Genomic DNA, 20,520 nt, shown 5'->3' with positions numbered 1-20,520 from the left:
TCAACTGTAAAAGTGAGACAAATAGTAATTATTCTGCTTTCTGAAAATCATGTCCAATTGTCCATAACGGAGCTATTTATTTAAATCCCTTTTTACTAGATGGTTCTCCTTCAAACAACTGGAATAGAATGGTGTTTTAGATGGTACGCCCCGTCCCGTGAACACCTTCGGAAAGAAAAAGAGCGAAGAATGTAGTTAAGAACTTCCCGGCTTTTGCCGTTTTTCAACATTGAAGTAGACGTCCTGTAGGTTGGTAATGCCAGCAGTTATCTTTTGACCTGCTTTCACAGGGCCGACACCTGGTGGAGTGCCTGCACAAACAGCATCAATAAGTTAATAACACAATTAATGCGACCTCATGATCTTCATTCTTGTCTCAGAAAGGTTGATAACTCTGGAAGAACATAGTTACATGGACCTAATTACCTAAACATGATCGGCAAAAACAATGGCATGACATCATGTTAGTACCAGAACCAGCTGCTTTGTTCTAATCCATTAGTGTCTCTCATTAACCTCTAGCTATCCCATGGCAGTTTGTGTTAACAAGCAACCACAAATGCTGCTTTTTTAAGGCATAAATTAAACTGTCTTGTAAGATTACTTATCAAAAAAAAAAAAAAAAACTGTCTTTTAAGATTGTGTCATATACAGATATGAGTCAACTGAACATCAATCCCCAGTACTTATCAATAAACTACAATGAGCGTCCTGTGAATTTTGTAATTAAGCCCTCCCATGAATAAAATCATACAGAAATCACATCTCTTGGATTTGGATAGGCCATTTGACACCCACAGCAATCATTTACTTAGCCACCTTAAGCATCCAAACTAAACCTTAAGTATGAATTGCTAAGCATACATATTACATAAGCCAAAAGTGGTTTCAGAACGTTAGAACTATAGGCATGATTTTTAGCATATAAACTAACGCCTGACATATAGATAACAAACTGCGCCCGGTGCATGACTTTTAGCATAAAAAGCGATTAAAACTTAAGTATGAATGGGATAGGCAGTGGCTAATCTTCCTTATAAGAGTCCTTTATATCAATTAAGATCCCAATTTCATTCACGAAAATAGGTTTTTACAAATAATGTTTTAGTGTTTAGACTACAATAATTATAGCAGAAATAATGAAAAGGCAATACCTGTCAGTATGACATCTCCTTCCAGAAGTGTCATGATAGAACTTATGTGGCTAATGAGAAACGGGATCTTAAATATCATATCCTTGGTTGAGCCTTTCTGTCGTATTTCACCATCAACCTGTTGTGACGCAAATCCAGTCAACCTCAATCAGTTTGGAATGACCATAAAATAAACATTTTGTAAAGTATAAAACAAATTAAGTTTGGAGATTTTGAACCTTCAACCACAGTTCTAAGTCGTCAGGGTCTGGCACCATTGCCTTGGGCAGCTGCATAATATTTTGGGGGATCAAATAGAAAGTATGCCTAAATATAGTTAAAAGAAAGACAAATCCTCGTAGTGAAGAATCAACAGGTAAGTAATTACTGATTACTTAAAGCTACTTCTTTTCTATTATTCTTTAGAAAAATATTGATAGGACCCCCTTGTGTTTTTCGCGGTTTTGACATTAAGACCCCTGTTTCCAATTTTGAAAATTTAATATCCGAGTTTAGGAACATTTTAAATCTAAAAACTTTCATCCATTTTTCTACAAAATCAATATAAAGAAGCAATATGCAAAGTTTAGGGCCAGCCATGAGTGCCCTGTGGATGTGCTGGCTAACATCTAACCAGGCATAGACATGGCTGGGAAACAGCCCAGCCATGGGAGTCTAGCCAGGTCATACCCAACCACAGACATGGCTGCATGACCAGCCACGGATCAAGCCAGCTCTGTCATTCTAGGTAGTTGCTGCCCAGCCACAGCTGTGTCCGAGTATGACCCAGCCCCATCTCTCGTCCAGCCACAATGGGGCTGGGTAACAGCCTAGCCATGGTGTGTTTTTGTTTTTGTCTTTTTCTTTATTTAATTTTAGATGAGGACATAATTGTTTTTTTCACCAAAATTTATATTATTTATTTGAGGGAAAATGAATGAAAGTCTTCGATTTAAAATGACCCTAAACTCAGGTCTTAAATTTATAAAATTCAAAATTGGGGTTTTGCTGTCAAAAAACATGAAAAAGCACAAGAGATACTGTCAAAAAACATGTAAAGCACTAGAGAGTCCTATCAAAATTTCCCGCTTTTTTTAACTACAAAAATTGGTGAGATTATACGTAATAGTACAACTACTACAAGTACAGGGAAGCAGCGTTGTTGGTGTTGGTCTCTAATTGCCTCCAGAAAAGCCTTCATATTCTTTTTCAACTACTTAAAATAGAAAATGTAAAGTTTTAGGAAAATAATTTCTTAGATTTCTTCTTACTCCCAACCCATGTTTGTTAATATTAGTAACTTCTCATCTATGTGTCTGCTCAGAGCACCTGTTTGATCTGTGAAATGAATTTACGATCCAATATAGAACAATTTCAGCAGAAGTAGAAGCATAGAAAAAGTACAGTTCATTTCTTACAACAGAACTGATTGGTGTGAAGGTGTCCTGCCCTTTAGCTACCGTCCATGGAAGACCTGCAGACTGGTACATGTAGCAAGAAAAAGAAGCCACATTAACTAGCAAACAAGGATCACATACTTTTATCTGAATGCAAAAGAGAAGCAAATACATGGTAAAACTATATGAGTTACTCCTGTGATAAAATAATAGGGTCCACAACAGACTCACGCTATTCTCAATTTCATAAGTACACAATCCAACTCTATCGAATTTGCGTTAACTAGCAGTAACATGCTAGTTACACCAACATCACAATACTTCTTAGTTCGTTAACATGCTTTGGCAAAAGCACCACAATCATGATCATTTCATCCATATTAACATGTGACATAAACCTTTCTTAATCTTCCACATCCAAAAAAATGGATTATATAAAAGGGCAGCACATGGATACGGAAACCACCAATTCGTGTTACAAAAACCACTTGAGAAGAGAATTATCAATATTAAGAATGTTAAAACACTGCATCCTCAGGTGAAAAAGTATGAATAATTTAATAAAAGAATAACAATTAAAATTTTAAGAACCCCAGTCACAATCCAAGAAGCACTAACCACATCTGTTTTATACCCCAAAAGGCCTACTCACAATTGAGGTTCCCTGTAATTGACTATCTAGTCCAGTGGCCACATTCCAATCCAATCCAGGATATCACAATTGCACCGTAGAGTTACGATAAGAAAGTTTAGAGGATCTTGATTTTTATTAACATGTAGGAGAGTAAAAGGTGCCTACTTTTGCAGAAGCTTGAATTTCCCTGGCAGTCATATCCAGTCCCAGAGCATAACCTGAGACACCAAACTTTAAGCAAATGGGATTTCATCCAAAACAACATAATAAATACTCCATGAACTAGAGCCGTTCATCAACAACGATGTGAATAAACAAATCCAACAAAGATCAATAAAAATGTGATTATTATATCAATTTCCATGAAGAAAGGTCAACGTTTTGGAGCATACCCGCAACATAGTCCATGGCAGTGGCCTCAGGAACCTCGCGAGCTTTCTTTCCGATCACCACCGCGAGCTCCACCTCATGGTCCAGAGACTCCAACGGGTGTGGGATTCTGATCGTGCCTCCATTTTCCAAGTAAGACGACGTCGGTTTCAGAAACAACACCGGCTCCTATTCACAACAACATGTAGTCCAATTCAAGTGAGCACAAAACAACCAAAATCTCCAACAAATTTCCTATTTTTGTTCTTCTTTCCCTGCAGTTTCTCGGGCATCAAACAGAGGATTAAGACATGTTGAGAGAGAGAGAGAGAGAGAGAGAGAGAGAGAGAGAGGAGGGAAGACCTTGGGGACGGCGTTGCCTAGTTCTTTGGCATGAGCGGCGTAGTTTCTGCCCACAGCGACGATCTTAGTCCCCGCTGTCAATAGATGCTGAAATGCCGTTGCCATTTCTCAAAAACAGCCTTTCCCCTCTGTTTCTTGAATCCGCCTTGGAATCTGTCACTTTTGTCGACCTACGTTTAACCGTCTCCTCTCATTTGGTAATCTTCTCGGCATTTACCGTTCAACAAATTTACTTCGTATTTTAATTAAAAAAAAATTAGTTTTTTTTAATCTATTTTAATTACATATTTTATCTAAATCATTTAATTTTACTATTTTATCTAAATGTTTTTTTTTTTTAAAAAAAAAAAATCTGTATTTTTTATTGAGAAAATAAAAATAAAAATTTAAAGTACTTTCTTTTGACCTTTTGATAATAGGTTTTTTTTTTTTTTTTTGAACACTGAAAATCTTCTTCTCATTAAAAGAGAGATGACCAAATTACAGTCTAGAGACCAAAAAGTCTCTAAAAGAAGCATCAGAAATGAAAAGAGGCATCTCCTCAATCCAACTATAAGACAAGCATTTAGAAGAAGCTTTTCTAGCTAATTGGTGGGCAACAACATTTGCTTCTCTACAACAATGAGCCCAAGAGCAAGAAATAAAATCAGAAGCATCTTTTCTAATAGCATCTACAAAGTGCCCAATTTTAACAGAAGTGGAGCTTGGATCACAAATTGCTTTAACCACTTGAAGGGAGTCACCTTCGCAAATAATCTTAGAAAAACTCATATCTTTACAAAAATTCATAGCTGAATGGGCTGCCATACATTCTGCCAAGAGGGGATTTGCTTCAACCATGCAAGCACAACATTTGGCACCCACAATCACTCCATCATCACTTCTAATTACACAACCCAGGCCAACAACTCCATTTCTAATATTTAAAGAGGCATCCCAATTAACTTTAACATACCCCAAATCTGGGCATTTCCAGGATTTACTGCTAATGAGAGTGCTGGAATGTAACTGTCTTACCATTTCATCCTTTTTATGAGCTGACTGGTACTCCTCATGACGCCGAAAAGCATCCTTAAAGACAGTCAAAGGGGAAGACAAAAAAAAGAAGAAGAAGAAGAAGAAGAAAGAAAAGGAAAGAAAAAGAGAAGAAGAAATATGTATGTTCTCAAAGGCTGCCACCTAATCATACAAGGATTTTAGCTTGATAATAGACCTATGAGATAGACAAAACTTAATTCTATCGCCACCAACAATTAATTCATTAAAAACTATTCGGATTAGTACTCGTAATGCTCTTAATTAATTAACTGGTAATTAACTTGAAGTGTAACCTCTACTCACTACAAGAAATTTGCACATTAGCGGACAACTTCTTAGCGGGGACACCAAAGTCACTGCTAAAGATCACTCATTAGCGGCGACAATTAGAGGTCACTACTAATGAGCGATCTTTAGCGGCGACTTTTGTGCCGCCGCTAATAGTAGCCGCAAATATACACTATATTATTAGCAGCAACAAAATATTGCCGCTAATGATCCATCATCAGCGGCGACACTCACAAGTTGCCACTAATACTAGATTATTAGCGGCGACAAATACGAGTCGCCGCTAATAATAGTCAATAGCGGCGACTCCAGGTGTCGCCGCTATTGACCCTACACAATTTAAAAAAACAAAATCATATTCATCAGCGGCGACATCTAAAGGTCCCCGCTAATAATTGGTCAATAGCGGCGACAATTGGAGTTGCCACTATTGACCCTACAAAAAATTTAAAATGCAAAATCGTATTTATCAGCGGCGACTTGTGAGTGTCGCTGCTAATGCTAGATTATTAGCGGCGATCCTTAGATGTCGCCGCTAATAAGGTGTCAATAGCGGTGACAATTGGAGCGCCGCTATTGACTCTACACAATAAAAAATAATAATAAAATAAAAAATAAAATCATATTTTAGCCTCTTAAAATAATATTAGCCTAATAAACTTTTTTCAAACAATTAAATCCTACAAAAAAAAAAATTGATATTTTTAAATATTATTAGTGAAATTTTCTATTTACTATTCTTATTTAATATATATTCACCGTTTATAAATTTTTTGTTTTTTTAGATATATATTAATTGTTTTTGTCATGATTGATCTTAGTGCATTAGATTATAGACTTGGTCAAATGTATCCTAAACAAAACAGAATGATCTCATGTATCGAATATCCGATCGAACCTATTGCATTAGTCTGATTAATTATGATAGAGTTCAACCGATCAAACTTGACACAGTGAAGGTTCGATCGATCCTAGTGTAGTAGTTCAATCAATCATAATAAAATAATATGATTGATATATCATCCGATCAATCCTAGTGCATTAGTATGATCGATTGTGATAGAGTTTCATCAATCAAACTTGGCACAGTGAAAGTTCGATCTAACATGTGATTGATCCTAAGTATTAGTCCAATCGATCATCATAGGATCGATCAGAAGATCCAAGCGAATTACTCTGATCGATCGAACATCCAATCAATCCTAATGCATTAGTCTAATCAATCGTGATAGAGTTTGATCAATTAAACTTGACAAAGTGAATGTTCGATAGAAGATATTAACAATCATAGTGCATTGGTCCGATTTGACAAAGTGAATGTTCAATAGAAGATATGATCGATCATAATGCATTAGTCTGATCGATCATAATAAGATCAATAGAAGATATGATCGATCATAGTGCAATAGTTTAATCGATCGTAATAGAATTCGATTAATCAAACTTGACAAAGTGAATGTCCGATCTAACGTACGATTGATCCTAAGTGCTAGTTCAATCGATCATGACAGGATCATAGGATCGATAAAAGATCTGATTGATCAAAGTATATCACTTCGATCGATTGAACCTATTGCATTAGTTTGATTAATCATGATAGAGTTCGACCGATCAAACTTGACAAAGTGAAGGTTCGATCGAACGTTTGATCGATCCTAGGGTAGTAGTCTGATCGATCATGATATAATAATATTATCGATAGACCATTTGATCGATCCTATTGCATTTGTCCAATTGGTCGTGATGGAGTTCGATCGATCAAACTTGACATAGTGAATGTTCGATCTAACGTGCGATTGATCGTAAGTACTTGTCCGATCAATCATCATATGACATTGTGAAGGTTCGATCGATCGTCCAATCGATCCTACTGTACTTGTCCGTCCAATCGATCAAATTAGACGCTTTTTCATTTTTTGGCCCAAACTGCCCTATGGGGGTAGCTAAATTGTAATTTTCCCATATATATATTACATATACACATCATATATACATATTATAATTTTTAAATAGTTATTAAGAAATATATAACATTATTATTATTTTTTTTGGAAAAGCACACATATTCCCCTTAAACTACCACTTAATTGTCAATGTATCTCATGAACTACCAATTATGTCAATATCCCCCCTAAGACCAACAAAAAGACAAAATTGACCCTAAATTATTATTTTTTTAAAAAAATAAACACTCGAAAAAAAAAGAATAAACAGTTTTAAATTTTTTTTAGGGAATATTACATTTTAGCCTCCCAAATTACCACCCGTTTTGCAACTAGCCCCACAAACTGTCAATACTCCAACTCCAGCCCCCCAAACTACCAAAACATTTGAAAAATATCACATTTGGCAAAATATCCCCATATTATCTCTGCCATGTGTCATTTTTCAATTAAAAAATATATATAAAAAATAAAAAAAAAAAAACTAAAAAAAAAAATTAAATATTGAAAACTAAAAAAACTATTTTTTTTAAAAAAATAAAAATAGAAAGGAGAACGGCAGCCACCCCTTTGAGGAGGCGTGTGGCCGCGAGCCACCCCAGAGGTGGCGCTTGCAAGCCACTCTATTTTCTTTATTTTTTTTTTTAAAATAAAAAATTTAATTTAATTTTTATTTTATTTTACTCTTTTTTTTAATATATATATATATATATATATATATATATATATATATATATATATATATATATATATATATATATATTATTTTTATATTTTTATTAGAAAAGACATGTGTCAAACTATGATGAGGGTTGATGTGACATACTAATGGTTTCCGTTATGATTTTAAGCAGTATACCAATATAAGGAGTTATTTATTATTTATGCTTACTACATGAGTTTTAAATCACTTTTTAAAGCCTATGATACTTATTGCAAATAAATACGACCACGTGGACTGATTTTGTAATTTTCCCATGTTATTAATTCATAACAAGTTCATCTGAACTTTTGATTTTATCAATTAATTCCTATGTATAAAATTAGTAACAAATTACCTTTGGGCTAGAACATTTTGGGATTGAAACCTAGATGCCACACAATTAATTAGCTACCACAAATCACCAGAATCAGCATCTCTACCGGAATCACTCTAGGGCCACGGGGGTGGTTCAGCCACCACCAAGGGCCAAAATCCATAATTTTATTTTTTTTATTTTTTTAAAATTTTATTTATTTATTTATTTTCTGCCATGGGTCGGCCACCCCAGATCTGCCAAGGGGGTGGCTTCTTCTTTTTTCTTTTCTTCAATTTTTTTTAATTTTGATTATTTTTTAAAGATTTTTATTTTTTATTTGTTATTTTTTTTATATATAGTGCCACATGTCAACCTCTGCGGTTGACACGTGGCGAGACGTTAAAATTTGGACGAAAAATTTAACAGAAGTACGAAATGAGTTTTTACCCCTAATTCAGATACTACATATGATACAAAACAAAACTGAGGTACTAAATTTAAAAACATGTAAAACTCAGGTACCAATAGGTTATTTAACCTTTTTTTTTTTTTTTACAAAAAAAAAAAAAAAAAAAAAAAAATCAATCAAATTATTAGCAGTGACCAGCTGGTGTCGCCGCTAATAATGCCTAATACTTAACACTGGAATGAAACGCGCTAAGGCAAAAATTTCGCATATCACTCTCTCTCTCTCTCTCTCTCTCTCTCTCTCTCTCTCTCTCTCTCTCTCTCTCTCTCTCTCTCTCTCTCTCTCTCTCTCTCTCTCTCTCTCTCTCTCTCCTGCACGTCTCACTAATCCAACATATCAAAATCTCTTTTTAGTTGATGAAGAAAGATTTTCACCCAGAAAAAAAACCCCGAGGTCATCTCCGTCGTCACCAACGTCCTCAAGCTCGCTGGCTCTCTTGAAGGTCCTTCAGTTCCCTCTAGTGTATTTTATTTTCATTTATTTTCTAAATTTTTTTTTTTAAAAAAAAAAATCGTTTGTTTGCGGCAAAAAGAAAAGGAAAGAAAATGAAAGAAAGGGAAATAAAAACTCAAAACTTTTGTGGATTTGCGTTTCCTACATAATGAGGCTCAGTTGCTATTGTATAAAGTTTTAGGAATTAGACATTTTCATTTTTTTTCTTCCCATTTTCATCACGTGGAAGTAAATTTTGCGAAAGCCTAATGGAAAACGACCTCCTTGATTTCTTCTGTATTTCCAATTTTTGTTTGGTTTTGTGTGATTCCAATGAATTGATTTTATGGGGTTTGATTTTATAGGTGAGAAGGGGAGAAGGATTAGAGGGCTCTGCACTTTTGCCCAGTCCGAATCTCTACGCTACAAGCTCCTCTGTGGTCTCACTGTTCAGAGGTTGGTCTTAATTCGTTGCTGTACTTTTGTATATTAGGATTTCTTGTGGGCCTAGAAATTAAGTTAACAGTGATTGGAACTCATAACCATGGAATCGAGCGTTGTCATCACTAAAAAGGGCAGAGAGAGGGGGAAGGGACGGGGTGTTTGATTCATAGGGACATAAATTCTCTTCTAGCATGACTAAAATGAGGTCATGGGGTTTTATGGCAAAATTATAATTTAGATTTGGGGTAATGGTAGATGTTCCAATGCATGGACAACATGTGTTGTGTACATTAGTTCATGGAACTGCTTGATGTCATTCCTTTAGGTGGTGTCTGATGCCACGTTATGTGTCATTATACATTTGTGCATGAAATGTGTAGAAAGATTCCTTATGCCCTAAATTTATGATTTTCTAGCAGAGATCCTCCAACTATAGATTTTGTCATTATTGTTTGTCTGTCTTAATATCTCTCAAGTACTCTGCATAAGATTGTTTGTAATTATTTCAAAAGTTCATAAAAATGAGCTCGTAAATGAGTGTTTATTTGTTTTGGTCCCCCTTTTCTTGTATGCCAAATAATGTGGTGTGATATTTTATTAACTAGATAAAAAGTAGAAGGTACAAAAGGGAAAACTATTTTTTCAAGAGTGAAGAGGAACCAACATATTCTTTTGGGACTTGATCTGGAATTAGGATTCCTACCATTGGGGTGTTGGAATTACAGTATAATTTGAATGGTTTATAGAAAGGGTGACGTAGGCTCATTGGCTTCGGGCAGCTTAGAGTACAGAGCTTACCTGTCAAAACAAGTGACGACCCTAATTATAAGGAATCACATACAATTAAATGGAAATTATGAACCAAGGAAATTTGAGTCTAAATTTTTGATATAACACTTCTTTAAGTGTATGTAGGATGTAAAGAGAGAAAGATATGTAAGAAATTGCGGCGCTAAAGGACTCAAGTAATGGTAAGTTACTCAAGCACACCTTTTACATTGTCTTTAGATTCTCCTACATTGCCTGAAACACTTGAAGAGAGCTTTGTGGGGCATGCATTAAGACTCTCATTCTTTGGTGAACCTTTTTATCAATATGTTATATCTCTATTTTGTTGATATTCAAGGTTGTTCTTTGGAAAATTTGACAATTGAATTGTGCAATAATGTTGTCAAAGAGAGATTGGGTCATTGTTGGGTTCTTGTTGATTTGAATTATTGTTATTTGATACTTTGGACTAATTTTGAGGTTTTAGGTATGAGAATTTGTAGAAGGTGGATTTTTTTCCCTCTTTTTCTGTTGGTTTGAATTCTAATTTGGCATCTGAAAATGGAATTTGTATTTATTTCCCCATTTCTTTTTTTGTTGGTTTGGATAGTGGTGTTGTTGAGGTGACTATATATGATATTGCCTATTAGGGGACCTTTTACCTATAAAAGCTTCATTGAATCAACATATAGAATGAAGAGAGCTATGTGTTCTCTATGTATAGAATGAAAGTAAATATCCATATAGAAAGTGTTCTCTGCAAATCTAAAGTTTGAATTCTTGGAAATCCTGCTCCGCATCTAATAGGTTTACACCATATGTACCTTAAATATTTTGGAAAAGCTTGTTTCAATATTTTAACAACATATTTTGGAATATCTTGAATTTTTTTAATATGCATATATGTTTTTTTTGTGGATTCTAAATCTATGCATATGCTAGTTGAATTTAGGATTAGTATCGGATGCTGTTTGTATAGTTGAACATTACTAACTTCATCAATTTATTTCCCTTTCTTAGATTATGGTTGAAGCTTGTCTATTCGAACAATTATTGTTTGTATTACAAGTAAGAGATTTTGTGCAATTTTCCGTTTAAAAACTTTGAATAGTAAACCTCCCTTGACATGTTTATCAAGGTCAAAGAACTTTGAGTAAACAAAGTAAGGGAGTAAAATTACATAACACAATTTTCTTTTTAAGTGTGTGTAGGATGACAAGAGAGAAAGATAAGCAAGATGTAACGCCCCCAAACCGCTAAGGGTTAGGTTCGTCCATTTTTATACACCAAACTGCAAAGATTCGTAAGGTCTGCCAACAACCTAGCTAATATGCTGAATTACATAAATTAATTAAATAGAATAATAAAAATTTTAAAACTCAGAGCTTTAATAAATGCGGAAACGTTTATTTCGAAAAGAGTAATACTGTTTGATACCATAAATGAAAATGCAAAGGAAAACTGAATTTATTGTGCAAGTGCACTTATTAAGGTAACAGAAAAATAATATCCTACTGCTAGCCTAGATCCCATCCCGGCAGCCTAGGTCTCTCTGTTCATAACCTGAAAACAAAACAAAAATAAGGGGTGAGCGAGAAATGCTCAGCAAGACAACCCTCAACCATAAAACGGTTGAGTTAACTTCATTTTCTTTAAAACAATTATAAAAATACACTTGAAATCTAAATTTCTATAACACAATTCAAAATTTGGCATTTTACTTAACATATAAAATACCCGTTAACGATTAAGACGTCTCATATATAGGGCCCATGTACACTATTACGCCCTGTGTACTAGGGTTGCGCGGTCTACTGCGACCTCAGGCAGGTAAACTGTGGCCACAGGCCCTGCCCCGTCAGCTAATTAATTGAAGTGCACTTAGCATGACATAGGGATGGATCCGCTTTCTATAAGTCTTTGAGCGGTTACGCTTCCATCCAAGCAACGGTACCGAGCTTAAACTCTGTAAATCTCTGTGAATATCTCTGGGGCCAAAATAATAGTCTCCTCCACACACGTGCCTCATTTATAAAAATCTCATTCTCACAAATTATTCTTATTCCTTTAATAACTTTTGAGACAACGTGTGGGAGGGTTTTTACTCTCCTTTTCTCATTAATTTCAAAAAAAACTGTAACTTCCCGTCTCGGAAACCAACTACACAATTTACGAATAATTAGAAAATCCTTTATAACCAAAGCTTCTTTTAAAATAGTGATTTCAAGATTAACATTTATACCGACAATTTTTATCTCAAAACTATTTTTAAAATAGTCCTTCATGCATCAATATAATTTGAAATATAGAACAAGAACAATTAATTGCAAATATGTTTAAAAAAAAAAGATAAAGTAATATGACATAAAACAATTTGAAAAGGGGTAGAGGATCCCTTACCTCTCTGATTGCAATAAGTCGCTGGACTATCTCGACTGCTAACTAGTCACCTGGTACAGGTTTAAATAAATTAAAACCTTGTGCTAATCACTAGACTACATATTGACACCACTAAGATCTGTCTTGCTAACCTACTGAGAATGGATTCTCTAGGTATGTTTAACAAGATTAATTATTTTACTAATAATTAAATCATTAAATAAGTAATAACACGTTTTCTTTTATTGACATTAGAAATACGACTCCATAAAGGTAATACAATAGGAAATTATCAAAACAAAAATTTATGACCCTTCTCATCACCCTCTGAATGGAAATTGATAGCTTTGCTCTATAATAGCGAAAAGCTTGACTCATCTGTGTTACAGTTACTCATAGAAAAGAACAAGAAAATAAGCTGCTGATACAATTAGCATAAGTTCGGCCGCAGCAATAGTGAAAATAAATCAAAGATTCAGTAAGGTTGATGGTTTGCCGTAAGTGGAACGAAAAGGAAAAAGGAAAAAAAAAAAAAGAATTATAAGGGGACGAGACTTGCTGTTTAGAGGAAAGAGCAAAAGTGGGGGATATACACAACAAGACAAAATCAAGCATGTGCTGTCCGACCAGAACCAAAAGAAAAGAAGATTAAAAATTTGAAGGCTATACCTCCTACGTTTCACTGCTAGAAGAGAAAAAGAAACTAATAAATAACAAGCCTCATGTAAATAGTAGGTGGGAAGAAGGAAAAGACAAAACAAAAAGAATCCAAGAAGTACTTGGTCGTGAGGTTGGTGAGTACTTGATGTTAAAAGAAACAATAAGAGGAAAGACAAGAAACTTTAAAGTCTAATCATATGGAAATATGGAGATCAACAAACAAAAAAAAATAAAATAGAAAAGTAATAGGAGAGTTACAGATAGGGGACGTCGGTAGAAGGGAAAGAAAATATACCTGCTGTGATTCTTGGCTAGCAACAAAGAGATTGTGGCCGGATCGTCTTGCGAGAGAGGAATAGGGAGATGGTTTTCATGAAAATTTTTTGAGATGAGAAGAGCAAATGACAGCTAAAGGACGTATTTATAAGGCGTAGGGTTTCATTCTTTGGCTGCTAGGATTTTATATACTAAAATAGGTATTTTAATAATAATAAATCAGATATCTAATATTTTTAATATAAAAGTGGAACTTAAATTGATATAAATTTATTAAATTTAAAATAGGTGTTTTAATAAAATATAAGAGTGGTTATTTAATATCAAGAAATATGAATTAATATCAAGAAATAAAAATTCATATGTAAAATCAAGTGTTTATTAATCCCGTCTAGTTATCCATTCTCATAGGTGGTAAAGACTATTCTACCCTTGAAAGGGGGTCGGGGTTATTACACAAGAAATTGCGGTGCTCAAGGGCCTAAGTGATGGTAAGTTATTTCAATCCCATTGTCACTCACTTATTGGTGGAAGCACTGTGAAATGTAACAAGCGGGAGGCTTGCATGGAATTATAAGGATGAGTACAAATTATTTAGTGTGTTTGGCTATTGACTACATATTGGTTACTCTTTAAGTATTAGACTTGTCTACAATGTTTTCACCACAAGAAAACACTCATTATGTGAAAAGTTACATCAAGTATGCTGCATTATGCCATTCTATTTAGTTTGAGAATTTTGTTAATGATAGTTTTATTGTCTATATGGTCTTAGTTATATTGTCTCTCTTAGTTTTGTGTCTCATATTTTATTTTGACGTATGTGTTGGGGTTTTAGATGTGGGTACGATTTGTCTTGTGAATTTTTTTACTGAATTATGGAAAATGAGGATGTGGGTGGGGTTTGTTTGTTGCTTTTGAATTCTGGTGATATCATAACATATGTGTTTTGATCTTGTAGTCTTGGTTGATTGTTGTTTAGATTTTGGGATGTCAAAAGAAATGTGTGTGCATGTCACAGAACTTTGATAATTACACATTCATGGAACATTTGTATCGTATCTACTAATAATGTTCATAAGCCAAACCAACTAGAAGCTTTGAGTAAACACAACTCCGGTTAGTAAGAATAGTGTTCAAGTCACTCTGTTGCAGGACAAAACAACAGGAAAAGAACCCACTAGTGTAAATTTCTGAGGAAGCCCTGAACTGTTACAATTATATGCAACAAACTTCACCCTAGCAGAATACTTCAAATTTGCATTTATTCAAAAGGTAGTGCTCATGGGAATTTATTGGCCATCACTAATTAGTCCATAAAATTTAGAAAATATTACTAAATTGGTCCAAGTGGTTAAGGATTTGTTCAAATCGCTCCATTGGCTTATATTCCTTAAACTCATACTAAATCCAGTAACATGTTTCTACATAATTTAAATGAAGCCTCCACCCAAAGTCTAGGGCTAGTTTGGCAACCCATTGTCATTCTCCTTCTATTTCTTTTCACTTCTTCCAAAAATATCAAATAAAAAATATTCCAACTTTTTTACACTTTTTATATCACATCAACTGTATTTTATTATTATTCAAATAAAAAAATTCACTACAAAACAAAATTTTTTTCACTTTTCTATAAAACATTCTCAAATTTTATATCACATCAATCACTTCTTATTCTACAACACACAAATATTCTACAATACAATTACTTACCAAACAAGCCCCTAGTTTTTGCAAACTAAGACCAGGTATTCCCAAAAAAGAAAAATGATACTATGGATTCTTTGAATAATTACATGCCTGGAAAAAAAAAAATATTGGATTCAGAATGTCATTTTGAGTGGCTCCAAAAATATAATACATGCTATGAGTATCAGGAAAATTATAGCCAGTGCTTAGTGTTACAACTGTCATGCTATTCTGCTAAAAATAGTGTAAAAATATGCCAAAGTCTAACTATCACAAATTGTTGTAGAGGGAGAATATTGCTTAATTAGCAGAATGAGTTCTTAAACAAAAAACAACAATGTTCCATACAGAAAGTAGCAGAAGAAATAACAACTGTTTGTTACTTTTGAATTCTGGTGATATCATAACATATGTGTTTTGATCTTGTAATCTTGGTTCATGAATGTTTAGATTTTGGGTTGTTAGGTGGTCTTTTGATGTTTTGGAGTTTAATATTTAGCTTTCACCGTGTTTGGTGTTGGTTAGGTATATGAACTAGTCTTCTTGACTTATAGGTTATTAGTCTTAATTATAAATGAATTATTGAAAATTAATTTTTTGGTTTTATATATATATATATATATAAAACATTATTAGCGGCGACTTTTTATTTTTAATTTTTTAATATCAATAGCGGCAACCCATATGTTGCCGCTAATGGTGTTTTTTAAAATTTTTAAAATATCATTAGCGGCGACCCATATGTCGCTGCTAATACTCTATCATTAGCGGCGACTTATTTGGTCATCACTAATGCCCCAACATTAGCGGCGACCCACGATTTTGGTTAAAACCTTTTTTGTGGCGGGGAAAAAAGTTTTAGCGTCAACAAAAGTCGCCGTTGTTGAGTGATCAATACTGTGTCGCCGCTATTGATCATTAGCGTCGGAGTATTTACAGCGACCACATCAGCGGCGACATGTGGCCGCTATTGACTAATAGCGGTGACATGTGGCCGCTATTGACTAATAGCGGCGACAAAAAGACTTTTAGCGGCGACTTTTTGTCACCGCTAATACTCATTTTTTTTGTAGTGACTACCATAATATTAGAATATATGCATGCAGCAAAAATGTAAAACAATAATTTATAAAACATTAATTTTTTACAAGTGGAAATAATCATGTAAATTCACGATTGAATAAGTAAATTGCTAATAAAACTTAGCCAATACACTGAGCTCTATTTAAGTTAGTAATAAATGTTCGAAAGATAATCGTTTGGAGAAAGCATTTTGGGTAATTGTTATCAAAATATCATTAAGGTTTAAACATGAGTTTTTTAGGACAATTTATTCTTAAGAGCAATTATCAAAGTAAACATATCAGTTTGGAAAGAGTAAATTTAGAAGACAATTCAAGGGATATACTTTAAGAAACATGCAACAGTTTTAAGGCAGAAAATCATGTTGATGAAATGTACAATACAATACCAATAACTATTTTAGAGTCTATAACCAAACTCTACATGACCTATTCATACCCATAACCCTCTTACGATGAGGTTTGCTCGTCTCATGAGACATATGGTACAATATCGTTAGGGGTTTACAGGTGGTTGTGGTTAGCAGTACATTGCCTTTAACCACCAACAGCAACTGCTTTAGGCGGTTATTGAGTTTTCATAACCGCAAGCTCCACCTTAGGCAGTTAGCCGTTTTAAAATAACCAACGGTTAATGATTATTGAAACTTATAACCGCACCGTATAATCGCTTTTTAGAAATTGACCTATTTTGGTGTTTTAGGTCTTCCTTGAGTCTCTTTTAGGACATATTTTAGATGATTTTGGGTCTTTTTTAAAAGAGTAAAAGGCTTCAAAATATAACAAAGTTTAAGAATATTATTATTATTTTTATGAATAAAGATCAATTTCATTAAACTTAAAACAAAAACTTTATATCAAACGCACCAAAATGACTTCATTTTGTATATTATTAGTTTTTTAATATATATATAATATATATGATACATATCATATATAAGGATAGGCGGTCAACGATTTTTTTTCAATCACCTACAAAATAGGTTATACGGTTATATGGTTAACAGTTAATAACCACCAGCACTAAATAAGACACATTAGTCATCCACCCTCTAGTTGCTTGACCAAGTCGATACCCCAAGTGTGCACGTAACTAACGATATCACAAGTATAACCTCCATCGGTGGGTGGTTGCGTTAGTCATAATAACCCTCGTATCCATACTAGAGGAGTTCATTGTTGAGCTGCAGAGGTGAATTTTCGACTAGCCCACTTCAATATATTCCAGGTAGTCCCCATGCAAAGTGTCGAGCAGTCGTCGTTAGCTTCTTAGGTCCAAAGTGCCACCTTGGCTCCAAACCTCGGAGCCCCCCTCAGGAGGAGATTGTCACTTTCAGCCCATTCTACCCGAGGTTGGAGAAGCTCCATCTCGAATTGCATTTACTTAGCATGATCCTTATACTCTACTAAAAAATATATATATATTAAAGAAAAAAAATCAATGACATTCATGGCATTCTGTAACGATCAAGAGAACAACATCAATTATACCACAGATGACATAAACAACATGACATAACAACCAAAGAAGAAAAAGAAAATTACCTAAACAAACACATCACAAATCTTTTCAACAAGTAGATAGACAATACCTAACCTCTTCCCCTCGGCATAACCTTCAGGTATGACTCCTCATAAGACAATGATTAGGTCCTCAAGGAGGCTGACCTCATCACCCACAGTACGTCGGTGATCCGAGGCTCTCGTACGTAGTCTCTTTTTGAAGGTGTTTCGAGGTCCTTTATGGATCTCAAACGACTTCCAAAGATACATCATCCCCGAATGAATCCAATAACTTTGTTGGGAATAATCCCATTTGGCCCAGCCCATTTCGAGAATTATAAGTCTCTGGGTTCACATTGGCTCGCTTACGATTGTGGGCTCGTGGCCCATTAGATATGAACCCACGAGTACAAGCACTTGGTAGCCCCGACAAGATATGGTCATGGCACTGGCGACGGGGGATTCATATATGCAATCTCAAATATTTCAAAATCGCATCCGGTCCGGGACTGATACTAATTTCATATTTTTTTGCCGTGAATCTCGCTTTGTGATGCAATCAAATAAAACAAGAAACAAAAGAAAAGGATATGGGCTACTTCGAGAGAGCCGTGATCTCCAATAGCTACTTCGAGGGAGTCGTGACATCCAAGATATCAACAAAGGTTCTAGGTTTTCATAATATTCAACATAATATTTTATTGATTAGGGTTACACTTATATAGAAGATGGCTAGGTCATAAGACATAACTATTAGGTCTAGCCGTCATTACATCATGCAGGAAAATAACTAAGAAGGAAATAAACTAATGAAAAATACATTCCTTATTAGCTAAAGCACTTAGGGAAATAATATATGGAGATTATACTCCTTATTCTTTGCCGACTTGGGCTTTAGGATTGCCACATGTGCTGCCGTATAAGCCTTGGAAATCTGAACATATCATCCTTCTCCCCTAACATCTTCCTTGTCCCCAAGGAAGAACTTCAGTTTTCCAAAAATTACTCCTACCCTTCCACCTTTTTCACTGCAGCTTAATTGATCAGAGGACCCTGGACCACACCCACAGTAAAGTCATCCCCAACTTGGAGATTTTGGACAGCTTTAAAAAAAAAAAAAAAAAATTCACAGTTTTCTCGTAGATACCTTCTTGCACACGAACTCTATTTGCACAAACACATGTCTGTCCATTGTTACGGTACTTTGCTGCAAAGGGTTCCTTTTACTGCCACATCCAAGTTTGCGTCATCAAAAACTATGCAGGGTGCATTGCCACCAAATTCCAGAGATACCCTTTTAACACTCCCAATAGCACCTGCCATCAATTTCTTTCTAACTGTTATTGAGCATGTGAATGTGATCTTTCTTACCTGTTTACTCGTAAGTAAAGAATCCCCTATATCAGAAATGTTTCCCATATTGACAATGCCTGGGGGTATTCCAGTCTGAAGAGAGGGCTCTGCTACTGCCAAAGCTGTGAGAGGCATAATTTTAGAGGGTTTTATGACTACCGCACAACCACATGCGAATGCAGGACCAACCTTTCGAGTAATCATAGCCAAGAGAAAGTTCTGGGGCGCAATTGAACCAACAACACCTACAGGCTTTAAAACAAACAACTAGCGATCAGCAAAAAGGGATGGAATTATATTACCATATACACGTTCGACTTCTTCTTTTCGTTCCTTCTTTCTCTTCCTGAACTGAGCAAAAATCACGCTCTGCTCTTCCTTATCCTTCTCATTTTGTTTCAGTTATGGTTTTGTAAAAATTACTCCATACTCTTCCAGCCCGTGCTTCCTCTCTTCTTCTTTCTTCTTCATATTCTGCTGCATCACTCCCTTGATATTTTCAGCCCCTTCTTGATAGAGAGACATGGACTCTCTTGGCCTGTCGGACCCATTCTTCAACTGCTTTGGTTTCGGCTCAAGCTAGTTGCTAGGTATAACCCTGCTATTGACGCCAAACTGCACTAGACTAGTTGCTACAAAAATTCCAACAACTTCACCCCCGACAACAAGACCATCAGGACTTGAAATACCCCCAAAAAAATCAGATTGCATCGTGACGTCATTTCCAGCATTGACATTGATTATATAGGGCATAAAATTCGTACCAGCAAAACCTGCGTTGAAATCTTCCGTTATGGGCAAGGATTGGCTTGCCAGAGAGGTGCGTGGTGGAGAAAAGCTTTCAATTCTTTTCTGATCTCCTCCATCTGTTTGCTCGCTTCTTCTTTGTACACAAGGAATTCTGACCGCATCTTGTCTAGCCTCGCTTGTTCCTCTTCATTCCAAAAAGACATGGTGATGGTGTGGATCAGAGATTGTTGTAGAAAACAATCAACCTTCGCTCTGATACCACTTGATGCAATCAAATAAATAAATAAAAAAACAAAAACAAAAGAAAATGATATGGACTACTTCAAGAGAGCCGTGATCTCCAATGGCTACTTCGAGGGAGCCATGACCTTCAAGATACCAACAAAGGTTCTAGGTTTTCATAATATTCAGCATGAAATTTTATTGATTAGGGTTACACTTATATAGAAGACGGCTAGGTCATAAGACATAACCATTAGGTCTAGCCGTCATTACATTGTACAGGAAAATAACTAGAAAGGAAAAAAGTTA

At 35.0% G+C, this 20,520-nt stretch overlaps 2 protein-coding genes and 1 long non-coding RNA gene across 3 annotated transcripts; all 3 read right to left on the bottom strand.

Moving 5' to 3' along the window:
* Positions 1–4,084, bottom strand: LOC133880781 (probable acylpyruvase FAHD1, mitochondrial). The gene is made up of 7 exons (XM_062319783.1): positions 3,897–4,084; positions 3,557–3,722; positions 3,330–3,382; positions 2,552–2,614; positions 1,373–1,423; positions 1,155–1,272; positions 1–311 (listed from the first exon to the last, which is right to left on the bottom strand). The coding sequence occupies exons 1-7, from the start codon at positions 3,999–4,001 to the stop codon at positions 196–198; spliced, it is 672 nt and encodes a 223-aa protein (XP_062175767.1). The 5' UTR covers positions 4,002–4,084; the 3' UTR covers positions 1–195.
* A 7,685-nt stretch (positions 4,085–11,769) lies between these two features.
* On the bottom strand, positions 11,770–13,727 carry LOC133874567 (uncharacterized). Its single transcript, XR_009901324.1, has 3 exons — positions 13,632–13,727; positions 12,698–12,747; positions 11,770–11,860 (listed from the first exon to the last, which is right to left on the bottom strand). It is a non-coding gene; the product is annotated as an uncharacterized LOC133874567 (long non-coding RNA).
* Positions 13,728–19,080: 5,353 nt separating this feature from the next.
* LOC133859943 (succinate-semialdehyde dehydrogenase, mitochondrial-like) lies at positions 19,081–19,764 on the bottom strand. The gene is made up of 2 exons (XM_062295535.1): positions 19,663–19,764; positions 19,081–19,506 (listed from the first exon to the last, which is right to left on the bottom strand). The coding sequence occupies exons 1-2, from the start codon at positions 19,762–19,764 to the stop codon at positions 19,081–19,083; spliced, it is 528 nt and encodes a 175-aa protein (XP_062151519.1).
* Between the last annotated feature and the right edge of the window lie 756 nt (positions 19,765–20,520).

This window comes from Alnus glutinosa, chromosome 1 (assembly GCF_958979055.1).
Source record: "Alnus glutinosa chromosome 1, dhAlnGlut1.1, whole genome shotgun sequence".
In the NCBI taxonomy this organism is placed as follows: domain Eukaryota; kingdom Viridiplantae; phylum Streptophyta; class Magnoliopsida; order Fagales; family Betulaceae; genus Alnus; species Alnus glutinosa.
Note: the sequence above shows the minus strand (reverse complement) of the source record. Positions and strands in the feature narration are given on the sequence as shown.

Coding starts and splice junctions, on each gene's coding strand:
- LOC133859943 (XM_062295535.1), bottom strand. CDS start 19,764: ATGTCTCTCTATCAAGAAGGGGCTGAAAATATCAAGGGAGTGATGCAG. Junction 19,507..19,662: donor ACGGGCTGGAAGAGTATGGA/GTAATTTTTACA, acceptor GCTGATCGCTAG/TTGTTTGTTTTAAAGCCTGT.
- LOC133880781 (XM_062319783.1), bottom strand. CDS start 4,001: ATGGCAACGGCATTTCAGCATCTATTGACAGCGGGGACTAAGATCGTC. Junction 3,723..3,896: donor TAGGCAACGCCGTCCCCAAG/GTCTTCCCTCCT, acceptor TGTTGTGAATAG/GAGCCGGTGTTGTTTCTGAA. Junction 1,273..1,372: donor ACTTAGAACTGTGGTTGAAG/GTTCAAAATCTC, acceptor GCGTCACAACAG/GTTGATGGTGAAATACGACA.